Raw genomic sequence first — 19166 nt, 5'->3', positions numbered from 1 at the left:
GGGGGACTCCGGACAAAAGACTGCACGAATCACCGATATGGATACAAATACCGTCAAATTTGAGCTGACGGTATGCACTCCTCATGTTCATTAATTAATGTCAAATCCATTGTGCTGAAGTAGAGCCAAAACAACAAATATTGTGTCACAGTCCAAATACATACAGACCTCACTGTACATAATACATCATTTTAGACATTGCCATTCATCTTTTTCGTTTTGACATATTCTCTGCGGATATGTTGCCCGGGATTGCTAACTTCATATATTGCTAGCTTCACGGAGCTCTGCCCTGTGTGAAAATAAGTCATATGATGTGCATGCAGTGTCATGTGACACGTTCATGCAGTGAGAATCGCAAGATAAACAAATCTTCGCCAATTGAAAAAGTGAGTTCCAACTTGGGCGGAGTTTAATGTAGGTATTATTTGTGTTGAACAAACTGAATTGACTTACTCTAGTGGTTGATTCATCTTTGGTTTTGTAATATTATAAGAAGGTAAGAACCGCTCTTCCCTTAAATTCTTTGTTCCACGATTAACTAGTAGCTATCTGTTTTGCTTGGGTCTGAAGTATTAGGCAATAACCACTCATTTCTTAAATTTTCTGTCCCACGATTAACTAGGAGCTATATATTTGTGCTTTGTTCTGAGCTTGCTAGTTTTGAAGATGTCGTTAGAGAAAGAGGAGAAAGCGGTTACATGTACCCATCGATTAGCATGCTAAATCGCTTCCTTTGGCTATTGTGCTGGCAAGTAGCTAACTTGTACAATATTTTGTTCACACGAGCAACGAATGTATATCAGCAATCTGTCTGAATAGCTAGCTAGCTACCTAACTCTAATGAGTGACATTAAGGAGACCATTTCATTTGATCGTTTGGTGTATGTCAAATGAAACACGTTTAAATGTACACGGTTTTAGCTACCTAGAACCCAGCTACCCGTTATCAGCTGTTCTTTGGTAGCCAGCTATAGTTGCTGGTTTACAAGCTACTGGTACAGCTAATAGCTGGCGAACACTTGCTGAAAAATTAGTTAAATTGGTTATTTTCGCCTTCAGGCTTGCTAGCTAACTACACACAGTCAGCTTTATATTTGCTGCATTCCTATTTACATTTAGCTAACCACCAAAATATCTACTACGAAACATTTCACAGGATAGCTTTTGGTAAGTGTGTCGAGTCCATTGTTGCACGTTTTTCATTGCTCATATTGTATACAGTGCAAAATAAGTAACCGCTCATAGATTTATAGATTACTGAATTTTGAAATGTATCAAATGATACTTTAGTTTGGGAATGGGGATGACTATAACATGTTTCAAGTCTCGTTTAGTGTTCTACTTTAATTACCAAGTAATGTTGTTAGTGGAAAATAGTTAAACTGGAGAGGTTTTCTTTCATTCCTACAGTTTACAAGCGCCAGCAAGAAGAGCATGTAGGACAGGTTGTCTTGCAGGAAAGAAGGGACATATTTTCAACTTTTCTCTTATTTAAAATTCCTCCTTTTCATCTGAAATAGTAAGTGCCATTTTTTTATACAATGTGTTGATATTTACTTTGGTCTGGTGAAAGTATGAAGAACTATCATATGATTTTTTTTCTTTCTTTTATATAATAACAGCTTTCCTAACAGAAATAATCTCATTCATCGTTAGAAATGAACTCTAACCAAATGTTTCCACCCATATCTAAGTGTATAGTGGGCTATTCATGCGTTATCAAATTTCCAGTTTCAGTGTAATTTTTAGGCAAATGCACCAGTAATAAAGACATTACTTTAAGTGTATTGAAGAGTCTTGGGGAATTCTGACTGTGGTCCTACCAAAAAAAATGGAGAAAATTTTGTCTTCTCAGTTGGAAAAATAAAAGGCATAGGCCTATATATGATGTCTTGTGTGTCTGTATATTGCACCATAGCTGAAATTTCATTCACATACAGGCCAAAAGTGGCATCGCTCTGTAATATTCAACAGATTAGCATTGTCATGCTTATAGTTATCTGCTGTGCTTTGGCTTTACAGTTAGTTGAACATTCGCTTTTCTGCTTTAGTGCACATACGTTTATACATGAAAGTCTGGCACTGCCCGACAGGAGTGAACAGTTTTTGAAGCAGTTCTCTGGTCCTAGTATATTGTGCAGCAGTGGATGCTGGCCTGTGTTCATGGTCAATGTACTGCTCTAATCAGTTGAATATATTCTATATTTTCGCATGAAATTTTCTGAGCAGTTTTAGTTAGTGCAGTTCATTGCAGCTTCTATGTTTCTAATTAGACCCTTTGAGGAAATAAGTTGCCTTTTTAAAAGCCTGTACTTTTGATGGTCGGACATTGTAATTCATAGATTTTTGACTGGAGAAATGAAAATGAATTTGTACTTGTTTTTGTGTTCATGTTTGCGTGAAGTGCCTCCATACCAATATTTTAATATTTTAAAGTTGTTCACTGCAACTGTAGGTCAGATTAGATTGCTTTCCACTATCTCTTCTCCCTATTTGTCTTCATTTTCCCTGTCCTTTTATTGCTTTCTCGTCAGATGCTGAAAGCAGGAGTGTTGTGCTCTTTGCTGGCACTGATCTCTGCGCTAACGTGTCCTGACAGTAGTGTGTGTAAGGATGACAGCACTTGCTGCCTGGCTCCTTCCAACAAATATGGCTGCTGCTCGCTTCCAAACGTGAGTAGAGTCACTTGACACTGCAGACAATTAATAGACCCCATAACGCCGTTACATACAACCTCATAGCACACTCATCTTTTGTACTAATGTGGGTTAGGGTACTTTTATGGCTTTAGGTTATATTTTTACGGTATTGTGGTTATCTTTTTAGGTCATGTAATGGATATAGTCTGTTTGTATTTACAATTTGTACTTTAGTCCGTGCTTAGCTTAGGTACCTTGCAGTAGGCTAGTGCTTTAGTGATCTTTTCATTGCTAGTCTGAGAATGTTGTTTGTCAGGTCTGGCGCTGTCGCTCAAATCATGTGAATGCAGTTCTGTTTCTCCTAGATCATATCTCACTCTGACTAAGCATCCCCTAAGTGAATGCAATGTAATGCAATGCAGACTGTGAATTTTGTTTGCATGTGATCAGATATTCTTTCATTTGCCTTCTCCTGCGACTCATTTTTCGGGGTTTGACATTTTTTTGAGGACCTTGGTAATACGGCCAGCCAAGTCAGACGGAGGACTGACCCCGTTAAGGATCTGACGTCTGGCTCATTCATAGTTTAATGATACCTCTGTATGAACTCTATCACAGGCTGTGTGCTGTGCAGAACACTTGCATTGCTGCTATGAAGGCACAATCTGCGATGCAGAGAATGGCAAATGCCTCAATAGAACCCACTCGTTGCCGTGGCTGGAAAGGGTCCCTGCTGAACTTCCCAAGTTGCCCCAGGTATGACACTGTGGTGGTGTTTGGTCAGCTTTGCCTGTATCATTGTGCAGTCTAGAACTTGGGCAAAAGCTGTGAACTGTTGGACACGGAGTAGCTCAAGATTGGTCTGTGAAATTGTTTTGCAAGCATTGCCTCCTCGTTCTCAAGTTTGCTTCCTGGTGTATGAGTTCAAGGGTGATGTGAAGCTAACACATTTTTGTGCAGTTAGAATTCATTCCAGTGGCAAGGTGCATTTTTGATCATTTAGTCGCACAGACCATGTACTTACCTTGTACTATACCTCAATGCAATGTTAAAATAGCTTCAATTGAAATTAACTAACGTTCGGTTTTTCAACGTAATTTAGTTTCATCACCTGACCTATGAAAAACATGCAATGTTCTTTAGTCTACGCTTACTGCAAAGTAAATAAAATGGCTTATTACAATGGGGGGGGTCAGTTCCCTTTCAAATTAGCCAGTTAAAGAAATAAACCAGAATTCAATTAATTAATTAAAAATCTGCATTATTTAAAATGTTGAATTCATGAATTGAATTTAAACTGGAAGTCATTTCCTGAATTGACTCAAACCTTGGTGCTAACTCTGCATTCGGTTGTTAAGCAGTGTGCTGTTCTCCTGTATTGGCAGACAGTCAGGTCATTCTCCATGATCCACGCTGTCCCTGTGAATCTGGATTTTGGTAGCGTCTGCCCTGATGAGACTCTCTGCCCTGGAGGATTCTCCTGCCTGAAGACGCTCAGTGGAAAATACAGCTGCTGTCCTCTTCCTCAGGTAATATTGTACACGCTCACGGTTGTGCGGCAGGAAGTCGTGCCGTGGGTGCGAGCTTGAGTAAATGTTGCGGTTACGGTTGCAGCGCTCAAGGCGCCGTAGGTTTGAAAAACCTCGAGCGAATTTCTCTGCCGCGCTCACTATTACACCTTGAAGCAATATACTGTGTGCAAGCACAGGTATTTTCTCTCTCAGAGCTTCGCAAAATGCAAGTTAAGGCTCACACAAAGATGGGGAAAGAGCGCTGAGGTAAAATGTCTGATGAGATATTTTTGCATACAGGGCGTGTCGTGCTTTGATGGAAGCCACTGCTGTCCTGACGAGTACCAGTGCAGTAAAGATGGGGCCTCCTGTTCCAGGAGCGCGGGTGAGGACATTCCTCTACTCAAATGAATGGTTAAATGAAAAAGTATTGCGACGATGACACAATCTTTGTTGTCGGAGTCTTGGCTCTGTACTCCAGCACATTTGATTTGAAATAAAACAATGAATATGCTGTTGAAGTGTGGACTGTCAGCTCTAATATGAGGGTATTTGCATCCATACTGTGTGATTCGTGTAGGAATTACTGCCCTATACAGTATATTAAATATGAAATATTTTTTGGGTGTTTACAGCCCTGTAATACATCAGGGCCTCTTAAGTATGGGTGAAGTATGTCTGATTGCTGTTTGGAGTTAAAAGAAAATGCACAGGTGTGCACGCCTTCAGAGCGGTAAGGTATAGGTGTAGGGCTCTGATCTGTGTCCCTCTCGCTCCCTCCGTCCGTTGCTCTAGAGCGCGTGGAGGCCGTCATCTGTCCCGACGGGGCGTCCGAGTGTCCGGACGAGACCACCTGCTGCCTCCTCCCGGACGGCAGCTGGGGATGCTGCCCCATGGCCAAGGTGCAGAGTTCAGCCGGGGGACCGCAGAGTTCAGCTTCTCTCCGAAACCGTTTTCCGGCCTAACGCAAGCACGACACACACGCTCGGTCAGGGGTCGTTCCACCCACGGCTTCGAATCGCGCGTAGCGTCTTGGTCTGAGTGGAGGAGAAAGGTGTTAAATATTTACAGAACATGGCACGGTGTTAATCTTTAATCCTTCATTTACTGTAGTCATGTTTCTGAGCGACCGCAAGTGGCAAATCATTAAACCTGACTGCTGGTGTTGGCTAGTTTTAACTTGGAGTCGGCAGAAACTGAATGGTACAACCCCCGTTTTAAACACAGACCTTGTATAAAGTGTACCTTTATGAGTTGCAGTAAAGTCTAGAACAGGTTTTTGTTTCTAAAACACAGGGCTTACTTTAGATGTGTGTCTTTTATTGAATAAGTACATTTTTTTTCGTTAATCTTACACATCTAGTCGACACTAGCTCTTGAACATTCAATGTAAAATATTCCATAAATAGACATTCAGGTAAATACCTTTTACGTATTTTAAACTGTATACTTTAATGCCTAAGACTGCTTAGATACTGTTTAATGCAGTTGTTGTCACGCACTGCTTACATTTATGAGTCTCACCATAATTGAAGTACATATCACAAGGAGAAATGATACTGTCTGTCAGTCAGTCTGTGTTTCTGTCTGGAGGCTCTATAGTCCTGTTGCTCAAATCATGAGCCCACGAGGTCCTGCTGGTTTTCCACCCTCCCTTTCCCTGAGAGTCAGGTGTGAACACATGCGGCCAATCGCTCGCGCTAACTGTTGAGTGAATTACCCGGGGGAATGGGAAAAACCAGCCCTGGATTTTGGATTAGAGGTCCAGATTTGAGTATCCCTTCTCTGTGGTCTCTGACTCCGCGCGTGGCGTTCCTGTGCTCCCTCAGGCCGTGTGCTGCGCGGACAAGAAGCACTGCTGTCCCGAGGGCACCACCTGCGACCTGGAGCACTCCATGTGCGTGACGGCCTCTCGGAAGCGCGTGCCCATGTGGGAGAAGCTCCCCGCCAGGCGGAGGGCGGCGTGGGAGGACCAGGAAGGTGGGCCGTCGGTCCGGGTACCCCCCCGTGCCAGCCTGTCGAGGGGGGTTGGGGCTATGGCACCGGCGATTAGCGCCCCTCTGCTTCACAGGCGTCAAACTCCGGTCCTGGGGGGGCCGCAGTGTCTGCCGGTTTTTTCAGGGTGTCCTTGGTGATTCGTTTAAGTCATCGATTGGCTAAAGGATGCACGCAGCTTGTCCTCGAGGCCTCAGTTGGCTGGAATAGCACAAAAACCTGCGGACGCTGCGGCCCCCTGGGAATTCAGTTTGACCTCCCCGCTCTGCTCCCTCAGATGCTGTGAACGTTACGAGCGTGACCTGTCCCGACGGGAGGAGCAGGTGCCAGGACGGCTCCACCTGCTGTCAGATGATCAGCGGGCTGTACGGCTGCTGCCCCTACCCAGACGTGAGTGCGCTTCAAAAAAAGCTCGCCGTTTCCCCCGAGGTTTACCGACCGCCACTCGTCCGGTTTAATCTCATCCAGCGCTGGAGAGTCCGGCCGATTTCGTTACGTTGCAAACGGTGCCTCCGTTCGCCCTGGTGTCTGACAGTCCACCCTTTGCCGGTTTAGCCGTTCCGAACCTTAAGGAGTCGAACGAATAGGTGGAGTGGAGCAGTTCGGGGTTTGATGAGAGTGTGCTGCAGAGCTGTCAGCTGCTGCTGGTGCGCGACGAGGCGCTGCGTTAGTCACGTGACCGCTGCTGTTAGTCACGTGACCGTTGCAGTCAGTCGCGTGACCGTTTTCTGCGTTTTGCACGCAGGCTCTGTGCTGCTCTGACCATCTGCACTGCTGCCCGGGCGGCACCACGTGCGACCTGGAGCACATGAGGTGCAGCCCCGGAGAGCGCCCCCCGGTGGAGGAGCGGCTGCTCGCTCCGCCCCGCGACGGTAAGGCCTGACGGCGATGCCCGGTTTCCGTGGGAGCTCTGCGCGGGTTGGAGCCCTGATCCGTGGTCACTTCTGGTCACGACGATCTTTACTTCACTCTAGTGTGTTTCTCTTGCACCTCTGCACCTTGAACTGATGCACTTTGTTGTACGTGGCTCTGGATAAGAGCGTCTGCTAAATGCCTGTAATGTAATGTAATGTGTCTCGGTGCCCGGTTTGAGTCGGCTGCTCTGCTTTATGGCTGTTCAGTCGAATGCCCGGACATGCAGACCATGTGCCCCGACGAGACGACCTGCTGTCAGCTGACCGACGGGAGCTACGGCTGCTGTCCGATGCCTAGAGTGAGTGAAGCTGTTTTGCCCTTTTATAGACGTCGACCAATAGATCCGATCGACAGATATTTTGGGCCGATATCTGCAATTCATATCAGGAATTTGATGCTAAGGGCTCCGATATGGCGCTTAAAAGTGTTAATGTTTAATGTCAAAACATTTAGTGTTTCTCAAGAGACATTTCAGCTAAGGTTTTAGGGTAACACTTGAATTTGTCACGTGTTGCATTCATCTGTGGAAGTCCGTGATGGTGACTGGCGATTGGGCGGTGGGGCAGAGTGACAGTCGTAGCTCCTCCCCAGGCGGTTTGCTGTGAGGACCACATCCACTGCTGCCCGGAGGCCACTACGTGCGACCTGGTGCACAGCAAGTGTTTGAGGGCTGGCGGGAACACCACCTGGGCTACCAAGATGCCTGCAGTGCGGATCCCAGCTGTGGAGAGCACAGGTTCGATGCTTTTCTTGTGACCGCACTCATTCGGCTCTGGTATTCAAACCCGTTTATCGTTAACCACACGGAATCTGACTTTACAGGCAGGCAACTGGTTCAGCACACTGCTGTTGTAACCCTGAGCAGATATTTACTGAAACAAAATAGGCTGGAATTATCTGGCTTTATAGAAGAATGAGCTTTTATGAGTTGCCCTAGATAAAGCTTTATCTTGTCAAGCAAATTAAAATGGTGTGTATTGTAGAAGATGGAGCGTGAAAGGTTTTTTTGATAGCCATGAGCGAAAGTGCAAGCTGGAGGCCCTTTGCATATAAGCACATATCTGTGTGACCGGAGTGACTGATGACGCTGTGTTTCCCAGGCAACGACGTCCCCTGCAACGACTCTGTGGCCTGCGCCGACGGCAGCACGTGCTGTAAAACCGCGGGAGGACAATGGGCGTGCTGTCCCCTGCCTCAGGTGCGTTTCGTCTGCCGGGTCCTCCTGGCACACCCTAACTGATCTGTTTTTGCGAGCGCGCCCTTTTATCTCGTAAAGGTCTTCTCCATCTAAATGGATGCTTGCGTTGGGTGTAACTGTGTCATTTCACTCCAGTCACAACCATAAAATCTTTCAGCCCCTCCCCTCTGGTAAACGGTTTGGATCTGTAAAAACCGGAATGGTGGATTTCCAGAATGCCTTACGCTGTATGACTTGTATCCCTGTGCTGTGAGCACAGATTCCATCGGGATCTTTTATACTTTACATTGAATTGCATTGCATTACTGGCTGTTGGTATATTCTCTTATCCAGAATGACCTACAATGAGCGGACAAGTGCATAAATCAAGGTTAAGAGCAACAGTTGCCATGGCAGTGCAGTCTCTCTGCTTGCCTCCTTTCTCCTGTCTCTTCATGGCCTAGTCTAATCCTGCCCAGGAGCCATTCTGGGTCCTGATCCGTTTAACAACCAGTGCTATAACACCACACTATAGGCAACAATTGTTTGATTAAAATTTGTCAGCACAAAATCTTTGCTCTCTGCGATCCTGAAAAGAACTGAAATGAACTCTGACATTAAGATGGTGCCCTGCGAGACCTGCAAGTTCTAAGTCCGACCTCCTTATTCTTCCTGTACTTAACATGGCTACAAAAGCTTGTTTCTCGTGAGCTTCCGGAAAATGACTTTGCATGATACCTATGCAAAATGTTTGTGTGAACACATTTTAAATCATGGAATGAAAGGAAGTGGATGAATCATCGCATCGCATCTTTCTAAAAATGAAACGGCCAGTTGACCTGTTTTTGCAACGCCTCTTCCGTGCGGGCCATTGAGCAGAGCGACAGCGTTTGATTGGCTCCTCGTCCTCAGGCCGTCTGCTGCGAGGACCACCTGCACTGCTGCCCCGAGGACACCGTCTGTAACCTGGCCGCCAGCACCTGCGACGACCCCTGGGGCTCCACGTCCTGGCTGGAGAAGGTGCCCGCCGTCTCCAAGACGGCCCAGAGGGAGACGCCGGACGGGGAGGCGGACGCCCGGCTGACCGCGGAAGCCGAGAACGTCCCGTGCGACCCGACCCACGCCTGCCCGACCGGGAGCACCTGCTGCAAGACAGAAGAGGGAGAATGGGCCTGCTGCCCCTTGCCTCAGGTGAAGGAGGGGCCAATGGCTGCCGGAACGTTCTAGGAGCAGGGCTTCTCACGCATTTGCAGCTAAAGGGTCTATAAAAGGATTAAAGATGGACTATTTGTAGCATTTGCATGAACATGGAATAGTCGGGTCCGTTTATTGTTTGTCTCATTGACCAAATTTGAGCCTATTGGCCCCTGAAAACATTTAGATTTAGTTAGGTAAAAACAGGTGAAGTGTTTTAAAGATGGTCTGCCGCTTCTCCGCGGTTTATTTTGAAGAACCTTTTCATGGAAAATCAAATATCACATTATTGTCAGATTGGATGCACGTGTTAAGTTATAATAGGCAGAGTATTCGTTTTATGTCCAATAAACAATCTTGCTGACCCTAACGTCACATAGAGTTTTAGAAATAATTGAATGTTAGCTAAGGGCAAAAGGTTTGGTGTTCTAAAATACTGTTCCAGTTTGATTTGTTGTACGCTGTCTGAGGTAAGGTTTTGTGGGACTTGATACTTGAGGTCTTGCCCCGAATGGGACACAAAGGACCATCGTTTGGCATCAGAAAACCTATATAGTTTTCTTACATTACAACCTGGTACCATATAAAATAAAACGCTATGGCTCTTGCCAAAAGTGTTCAGTGTCTTCATCTACCATACCCTGTTACCTGTATTGATTTTCAGTATGGCTCTGTTCCCAGTGTTAAGAGAACCTCAGTGGAATACTGTATAGGTAATAGTGGGAAGATCTTTTATGATCTCTTGGAAGCGACCGAACTCTGTCAGTTTCCTCCTCTGAGAAAGTGCGGTTTCCTCTCGTTTTCCCCGTAATGAAGCCCGTCCTCGGTACCCTGTCCTCAGGCCGTCTGCTGCGAGGACCACCTGCACTGCTGCCCCAAGGGCACGGTGTGTAACCTGGCCGCCAGCACCTGCGACGACCCCTGGGGCTCCACCCCCTGGCTGGAGAAGGTTCCCGCCCTGCCGTGGTCTCCCGCCAATGAGAAGTGCGACGACGAGATGGTCTGTCCCAGCGGCACCACCTGCTGCAGACAGAACACCGGAGACTGGGCCTGCTGCCCCCTGCCCCACGTGAGTCCTTCACCGCATTACCCAGCATCCACCAGTCTCAATATTCAGTCACATGGTGTCTATTATTCAGATAATTTGCCAAATAGTGTTCCATAGCAGTTTTATAGAATTTTTATCTGGCACCATTAATGACTTTTTATGTTGGAAGTGTTGCTGAAGTAGTGCTGTTAAAGCTCACTCTGCTGTCTGGTAATGCCTTGTAATGTATTGTATTTACACTTGCATTGCAATAGCACTGACAATTTTACTCTGGTGTGCTTGATCATGTAGGCTACGACTAGCAAGTTACTTTGACTAGTGAGGTGATTTTGAATTCCATTTTGAAGGCTAAACCTGCTTATTTAATCATTCAATCTTCATGATGGATACTTTATATGTCTGTCATAAAGAATAGGTTTAGATAAGCGTACCTCTTGTATATTGTTTTAATTGCAGACAAAGTATTTACGGAAATGTTTGATTTGGGGGAAGGGCGGGGGTTGAATATGCATTCTTAGCAGACACGATCCGTTCGGTTATGAACCGTCCTGCACTTCCTCGGCGCCCTGAGAAACCGTCGTCATTTAAAAAACATTTTTAATGGCCATTTGGGTAGTGCAGAGGTATAAGCACTCGCCTACCACCGCAGAGAGCCGGGTTCAATCCCCGGCAGCGGTACTTCCGGCTTGGTCAGACGTTCCTACGTACACAATTGGCAGTGTTCGTGGGTGAGGGTATGAGTCCTGATCGTTGCATTAGCGACTCCTACTGGTTGGTCGGGGCACCTGTTCAGCAGGGAGGGAATCTGGGGGAAATGGCGTGTACCTCCGCACGCGTTAGGCTCTCCCAGTGAAACTCCTCACTGTCAGGTGAAAAGAAGCGGCTGGTGACCTTACATGTATCGGAGGAGGCATGTGGTAGTCTACACCCTCCCCAGACCAACAGAGGGTAGCGCATCGAGCAGGACCGTGATACACATGGGGAATTGGTATAACAACTAAACTGGGGAGAAAATGGGAGAAAAAACATTTTTAAATGCGAAACCCTGCCCCTGCAGGCGGTGTGCTGCGAGGACCACGAGCACTGCTGCCCCAAGGGATACAAGTGCGACGTCTCCCAGCAGACCTGCGTCCGGCCCGGCCAGCTCAGCCTGCCCTGGGCCCGCAAGCGGCCGGCCCTGCCGGCGGGCTCCTCCCCTCCGGACACCCGGCAGTGCGACCCCAAGACCGCGTGCCCCAGGGACACCACGTGCTGCTACATGGACAAGCTGGGGAAGTGGGGCTGCTGCCCTCTGCCTAACGTAAAGCCCTGAGCCGCGCCCCGACTGTAACCCACCGCGACATGCTGCGTCACCGTAACAACATGCATTATTAATCGGGCCTTAAGCCACCTGCTGCTCTTTGTTTTGCCCCTCCCCCCAGGCCACGGTTGGCAGTGCGCACGCCTGAACGTGCGTTTTTTTTTTGGCTGGACCGCAACAGCGGGGCCAGCCCTACACACGCGAATGTCTGTGACTGTGTGACTGAGTGACTGAGTGATGACGTTACACCATTGGTCGGCCGAGTTATGAAGTTACACCATCGGTCAGCCGGATCACGTGTGTTAGGTCCAGCCATGCACTAGGCTTTGACCTGGTCTTGTTTTTTCCGCGACTGCCTTTCAGGCCGTGTGCTGCGATGACGGCGACCACTGCTGTCCCGAGGGCTACAAGTGCGACGTGGCACGCGCGACTTGCAAGAGAGGGGGCCTGGCGATCCCCTGGTACCGGAAGGAGGGGGCCTTCCGCGTCCTCGTCTCGCTCGCGGACGTCCGGCGCGACGCTCGGAAGAGCTGCGCCGCGGGGACCGCGCGCTGCCGGCTTCCCACGGGGCAGCGGGGCTGCTGTCCGCTGGTGGAGGTAACGCGGCGCGCGGCGAACGCGCACAGCGAGGCCGCCCGGAGTGCGCTGAGGAAAGATAGTCAAATACGTCTGACCGTTCCGTTAGCTCGCGCTTAGTACGAAGAAAGCCTTACGTGGAGCGGCTTGCGGCCGCGAATGAGACGGCACGCCCGGCTCACGATATGATGATGCAAAATGAGGCCGCGGTTGACACAGGGGGATGAGCAATCTCGCTACTGTGAGATAATTCTGACACATTCATTCCGTAGAGGCAAATTATTATTGAACAGTGATATGCCAAATTTGACATTCAAACCACTCTTTGTCACCATTTATGGCGGCACTTCTATAAAAATACTTTGGTACGTTCTGGCTGAACAAGGTCACATCCTACAACTCCGGTCAGAATGACTGATTAATTCTGGCAACATGAGAAGTAATGTAGAAAGTAACGCATCTTATAAATAACTCTTCCGGAGGGGTTAGGCCTATTTTAGGTGCATAGATGGCACTGTCATGATCATTTTTCAGGGTGCCTACATAACACAGTAGAACTTCAAAATAAAGAAAAGTCATAATAAATTTTAGCCAAATAGCTACAGCTTTAGCACCAGATAATAAGGCTAATAAGAGTCATTATGAAGTTGTAAATACCAGATAATGTTTTATTGAAAGTTACTGGAATTACAGCACTTGACCGTATTCTTTGCAACCGTTTATTGACAAAATTAGTGATTGACACATGGTTTTGGTGGCTCTGTACTTGTTTTCCCTGTGAGTTTAGCATTAGCCTTTGTATTAGATTTTCAAAATGGCTTCCATTGCTACCTCTGCTTCTGTTTATCCATATGGAATGACCTGTGGAGGGACAGTGTGGTGCAGCATGGCTAACTCAGAGCAGAATTGTGTGCTGCTATGCTCACTGCAATGGGGCCTTAATGGATTTGATAGTGTAAGAAGCCCCTCAGATACACCAAAGAGCGCGTCAAGGTCACCAACTGCAAGAAACCAAAACTTGTCACGTCTAGGTCACCAACGGCAGGAAACCCCTCCGCAAAACCGAACAGCGGAAGTATCTGAGTGGCGAAGGAACACGTATAGTCTTACTTGGTGCTACTGGAACAGGACTAATTTAATGTTATCTTTATTATGTGACTCCAAAATAGTGTTTTAACCTTTCCTCTGTGCTAACAGTGATGCATAGATGGAGGAGACTGCTTTCCGCTGGTAGTGTGGTCCTGTACGGATCGCTGCCTACCTTGGTAGACGCAGACGTGTCTTTGGATTGTGTAGCCTGCATAAATACAATGGTGTATCCTTCTATGACACTAGTGTATAGGCGAGTGACTACAGGGAGCATCCTGAGTTCTGTGTGTATGTTACAACTTACCTTACAACTGCTAAGTGTGCAGTGTTAATAGTCAACAAGGAATCCCAGGTTGAAATGAATGCAGTTTGTTGTTCAGTGCGTTCAGTGATAATGACAATATACAATGGTGCAAAACATGAGTCTTCCCGAACCATTGCATGTCTCTCCTTATATACAAGGAAATCCCCAAGTCATCAAATAAAGACACAAACATGACAAAACGGTAGAACAATGACTCCTGCTTGCGCTATCTCTGGAAGCATATCACACTGGGTTAACCTTTGTAGCTGAGACACCAGCTTGTTCCCCATGACGGCTTTCCAACAATACAAAACATGATTACATTGTATTATGGAAAAGTTTTACATAATGCTGATCCAGTAGAATGTTTGGCAACTGAGCACTCTCTTTATCACACCTGCTGACTCCCTGTCATCAGTAAACTGTTTTGTCGGTTTTACTTTGGGGATCTGATAAGAGGCAGATTTCTGTGAACTGCTCTTCAATAATGGGATGAAATGAAGATAACAAAACTTTTTCCCACCATGACTGGCCTTCACTCATTGAAAAATCTGCGAAACCTAATTGTGCCTCTGCAGCATCTAGCTTTCTTAGTTTCTGACAACACCCACACTGCTATCAGTTAAATAAGTGACTTGATATCTGAAGTTTTCTCAAGTCTGGCTTGAGTCACAGTGGCAAATATCCAACTCTCTGGATAATGTTAATAGTGCTTTTCATTGACTGAAGCACTAGGGTGTGCGCATGCTAAGTGTGCTAGTAGCATCAGTCCATTTCAGTGGGCATATGACCAAGGATTGAATAAAAATGCAGCTGGAAAACATACAAAAGTCATACTGTCACATTCTCAAGTCTTTCAGGGCTACGGCCTATTTCAAGTATAGGATCTTGATCCCCAGTACAATAAGAGATTACCGTAGAGGAATTGTGTGCGTATATGTAATTGTATGCAATAATTACAATAATTGATGATCTTTTAGACCACCCCAGAGACCATCCCAGAGACTACCCCGGAGCCTACCCTGGAGACCACCCCAGAACCTAACCGAGAGCCTACCCCAGAGGCCATCCCAGAGACCACCCCAGAACCTACCCCAGAGACCATCCCAGAGACCACCCCGGAACCTACCCTGGAGACCACCCCAGAGCCTACCCCAGAGACCATCCCAGAAACCAACCCGGAGCCTACCCCGGAGGGAGATGAACTCCATTGTGATGAACAGCACCGCTGTCCAAAAACTGAGACTTGCTGTAGGACTTCTGCCACCACCTGGGCCTGCTGCCCCTCACCCAAGGTACTGTACACCCAGCTCCTCGACTGTTCGTCCAGGTCTCCCCGGTCTCACTGTAGAGCTGCGAGTCAGGCGGACTCGTTCAGTGCACTTTGCTGGTGTTTTTTTTTTTGTCAGGCTGCGTAAGAAAAGCCTCAGGCCTGCAGGCTGTTGATCTGCTTGTGACCAAGCTGTGACTCAGCAAGCTGCCTGACTTCTTATGCGAGATGACCAGGGGAGCACGCTACCATCACTTACGGTTATATTTTTTCCCGCTTTCAAACAAAAAGAAAATGTCAACAGTAAAGACGCGTCGAGGGGGACCGCTGTGTCGCCTAGTGCAACTGTCTTCTGTTTTGGAGGAATTGGCAGACCCCAGTAAAGTATTTCAGGTGGCATATCGTGCTTATTGGTTGTGCGCAACAGCTCCAGCTGTGGGTAATGCAGTGGAAAAGCGTGGTGTTTCGGCTTGACCGGGTTTGTCTGGTCTGGCTCCAGCTCTACAGCGAAAATGGTTACCTTCTAATGACTGGCAAAGTAGGGTTTTGTAAGCCCTTTCAGGACAATGTCAAAAGGATCGGAACATGGTACTAGGCACAACACATTTCTTGATAGAGGAGGACAAGTATAGCCAGGCATCGCACGTGCACCTATGGTGGATTCTGAAAATGCAAGGATCAGGTCAAGCAGCCGAGACCACGCATGCCAAGTTGCACGTTTTTCATATTAAACTGGAGCTCTTCTGTGTGCGTTTTCTTATAAAGCCGTGCATTGGATCGTATTTTCATCTGCCAGATAGTGGGCGGCAGTGTAGTATAATGGCTAAGGAGTTTGGTCTTGTAACCTAAAGGCCACAAGTTCAATTCCAAGGTAGGACACTGCCGTTGTACCCTTGAGCAAGGTACTTAACCTTCATCAATGTAGAATGTTGTTTAAGTCGCTCTGGATAAGAGCGTCTGCTAAATGCCAGTAATGTAGTGAAATTAAATTTCTCTTTGGGGTGAATGTTTGTTCTTCGATATTTAACTCATTTGAATCGATAAGAGCTTGCTGTTATATACAAAAAAGAGAATTTATTGGTTTGCATTTGTCCATTGCCACTATGTGTTTTCAAAACCTACTCTAACAGGATTGTTTACCATTTCACTGTCATTATACATCATCGACGTTTCTCAGTCTCTCTCTCTCTGTCTTTCCCTCTCTCTTTCCAGGCCGTATGCTGTCGTGATATGAAGCACTGCTGCCCGGCCGGCTACTCCTGTGACGCGGTGGACGGGTCCTGCACCAAACAGGACAACTTCTCCTGGGACTTCTTTTTCAGAGCTAGGAAAAGATCTTTCATCGCTGTCTGACACCGAACCGGTCCAGATCTACACTCCACGTGCATTCACAAACCTGCAGCACACGGTCGTTTAAACTTGGGGACGAGGGACAAAATGTGTAACACTTTTCTTTCCACTTTTGCTCGTGACTTGTAATTAGGTTTATTTTTGGGACGTGCTCAGTCGTTGAAATAATGAAACGTGTGTGTTGCAAGGGGAAGGTGACAGGGGTTTATGTTGTTGAAAGAGTCAGGCGCTTGATCACGTCTGTTGAAACTGGCCCTGTGGCTGAAAGCTATGCCCTGCTGCTTGAAGCTGACTGTTTTTTTAATTTTTTAAATTTTTTAAATAATGCTAACTTCTGTTGAAAAATGACATTTTTTCTACCAGTTGCATCCTAATGCATGCACTGAAACATTTTAAAAAGTGTTTTTTTTTTTCTGCTCTCAGAATTCCTCTCGAAAGTACCACTTCTAAACAAACAATTTGTTTTTTATCCATTTTTATTGGAGGATAATGTTCACAGTCTCTCTCTCTGATGGTTTAAGTAATCTTCTATGCAAGTGGTAGCTCTCCAGTAAAAAAAAAAACATGAATGTACCCAATCACTGCTGAGGGCTAATAATGAAGCAGATGTCTGTCCAATAGAGTTCCTTTTCTCATGTTTATGCTACTGGATTAAGGCAGATTGTTCAATTATTGGCACATACTTGTAGGAGATGGGTGACTTTGTGAAACTTGCAAAAATGAAGGAATGCTGTCAACTGAAATTTGAATGAATAGGTTGCTTTAATCAATCTGTCAAATGACTGGTCTTCTGTAACAAGGAAATGGAGGCCATTTCCTTTTCTCTTTTTGTTCTCTTGGGTATTCTTATTTTCACATCATTAGATGTGAAAAGAGAATCAACAGGGACAAGTCTCGGCATCATTTTCTTCTTGTTGCCTCTTTACCAGGGACTGGGAGGCGCAGGAGCTGATACCATGGTAGTTTTGACATTGGTTTCAGTCTAGACTCTCCAGTCAGTTGTGCTGCAGGACTGACCATTGCAGAAAGGTATACATTTGTGTAAATGATAGTAACATTATGAAGTATTCAGTGCAATGCATTTACAACTACAAAAAAAAAAAAATTTAAGGGGCAATTTGGTCAGATGCAGCTTGTTAATGGAATCACTGTAAAATATCTTTTGATGCAAATTTAAGGTGGGATTTCTTTTACAGCATGCTGTTTTTCCAACTGATATGAAATGAATCTTGGAAATTATGAAAAGCAATGCTACCTTAAATGCAGCTATTTTTTCCTCTGCATTGATCAGTCAACATAATCTGCAGTATATTGAACCATCCACAACTTTGCACTGATGATGTGTCATTTCTCAAGCTGACTTGTGGGGCCACTTAAGGTAATAGGCTGGGTCTTGTTATTTTTAGGGAAAGTATATTTGTTGGCAGTTCATGAGGGCTTCTCCCAGTTTTACAGTTGCGTGTGTATTAGCCCACATACCTTGACTCTATGTATGACAATGACATACAAGCTGAAATTGAATTCTAAAAGAGCACAGGAGGAGTGGGCATGTCAGCCATATCTGAACAATCAGGCTACGATGTGTCAGTATAGCACCCAAAATTCCTCTTTTAAAGAGGTCTGTGTTTGGCAGCAGAAGAACATCGGAGAATCTGTTCAACTACAATGAGAACTTAAACTTGCTTAACATAATTCACTATTGCAGCATAAACGTATTAATTTCAGATTACCTGTGCCCCATTAACATTATTCTTTCTATGGCTAATTTGTGTTTTTCTTTTTTGGTTCTGGTTTGTCTGTTGATAATTTAATTTATATCTGAGCCAAGTTCAAGGGTCTTATTTTGATCAGGATAGTGAAGTATTGCAGTGAAGCAGTTTTAGTTGGGTGTGCACCTTGATATAAAAAATAAATAAAAGGGAAAATTGATTTAATTGAGGCAAGGTAGTGTTGCAGTGATGCAGGTACAAACCTACTGTTACCAGTTTAAGTTCAATAAAGCAACTCTGAATCTCAATGTCTTTATGGGAGCTCTCCTTCAGTATGAACTAGAAACGCTATATCTTCTCTAGGTTTAAAGTTTCCATCCACAATCATCAATCTATTCATGCACGCATCCATATGCTCCTGTGGTATAACAGCATTTGGTTTGTCAACCATTGATTTGTTTTTCAATGCCAGTCTGTTTACAGTGCTTGTCTATTGGGCAGTGGGGGCTATGTGTTTGTGAAAGACAAAGCACAAAAGGCTAGAGGAGTAGGTAGATAAAGTGGCTGGATCACATGCACACTGAAAAATAAATTTATCTTCAGAACCATTGAACACAATATTGCAATTCCACTCACATTACACCACTCGCACCTAGTTGACAGAATATCCCATAAATGCTTCATTTGATTTAGATCTCGGGCCTGTCTCACGAAGCAGGATTCTCAGAGTTAGCTGGATAACTACTCTGAGTAAAATCCAAAACCCTCCCAAATCTGGAACATGGGCTGAAGTAGAAAGAGCTGTTCCAGGTTTTATAAAGTGCAGTTATCCAGTTGACTCGGTAATCCAGCTTCGTGATACAGGCCCCGGGCGACTGAGACCGTGGTTCCCAACCTCAGTCCTGGGGACCGCCTGTGTATGCTGGTTTTCATTCCAATCCCTGTTGGAATCCCAGAATTTTAATAAACTGTTCTTTTTTTTTTTGCTAATCAGGTGCCTTTTATGTCTAGGGGGATTATTTACTCTCTTAAACCACATCATGTCATAAATATCTGAGCATTCCATGAAGAATAACAGTCTGATGT

General features: G+C 45.7%; 1 protein-coding gene across 6 annotated transcripts; it reads left to right on the top strand.

Moving 5' to 3' along the window:
• The first annotated feature begins 360 nt into the window (after positions 1–360).
• Positions 361–18388, top strand: grna (granulin a). 6 transcript variants are annotated; one of them, XM_064321650.1, is made up of 19 exons: positions 361–499; positions 1414–1522; positions 2538–2675; positions 3261–3398; positions 4028–4171; positions 4454–4538; positions 4949–5055; positions 5983–6133; positions 6426–6538; positions 6894–7020; positions 7270–7361; positions 7655–7799; positions 8164–8261; positions 9153–9431; positions 10276–10503; positions 11540–11782; positions 12146–12379; positions 14732–15046; positions 16234–18388. In XM_064321650.1, the coding sequence occupies exons 3-19, from the start codon at positions 2538–2540 to the stop codon at positions 16372–16374; spliced, it is 2778 nt and encodes a 925-aa protein (XP_064177720.1). In that variant the 5' UTR covers positions 361–499; positions 1414–1522; the 3' UTR covers positions 16375–18388. The 6 variants fall into 6 exon arrangements, with proteins under 6 accessions (XP_064177720.1, XP_064177724.1, XP_064177723.1 ...); XM_064321651.1 differs by having other exon boundaries at positions 369–389; XM_064321652.1 differs by lacking the exon at positions 361–499 and adding an exon at positions 1150–1170.
• Positions 18389–19166: the final 778 nt, after the last annotated feature.

The sequence above is a fragment of the Anguilla rostrata genome, chromosome 2 (assembly GCF_018555375.3).
Source record: "Anguilla rostrata isolate EN2019 chromosome 2, ASM1855537v3, whole genome shotgun sequence".
Taxonomy (NCBI): Eukaryota; Metazoa; Chordata; class Actinopteri; order Anguilliformes; family Anguillidae; genus Anguilla; species Anguilla rostrata.
Note: the sequence above shows the minus strand (reverse complement) of the source record. Positions and strands in the feature narration are given on the sequence as shown.

Bases quoted from the DNA above. Each gene is read 5' to 3' on its own strand.
- grna (XM_064321650.1), top strand. From the start codon at position 2,538: ATGCTGAAAGCAGGAGTGTTGTGCTCTTTGCTGGCACTGATCTCTGCG. The intron at 8,262-9,152 runs GTGCGTTTCGTC...CCTCGTCCTCAG, and splicing joins CGTGCTGTCCCCTGCCTCAG to GCCGTCTGCTGCGAGGACCA. The intron at 10,504-11,539 runs GTGAGTCCTTCA...CTGCCCCTGCAG, and splicing joins CCTGCTGCCCCCTGCCCCAC to GCGGTGTGCTGCGAGGACCA.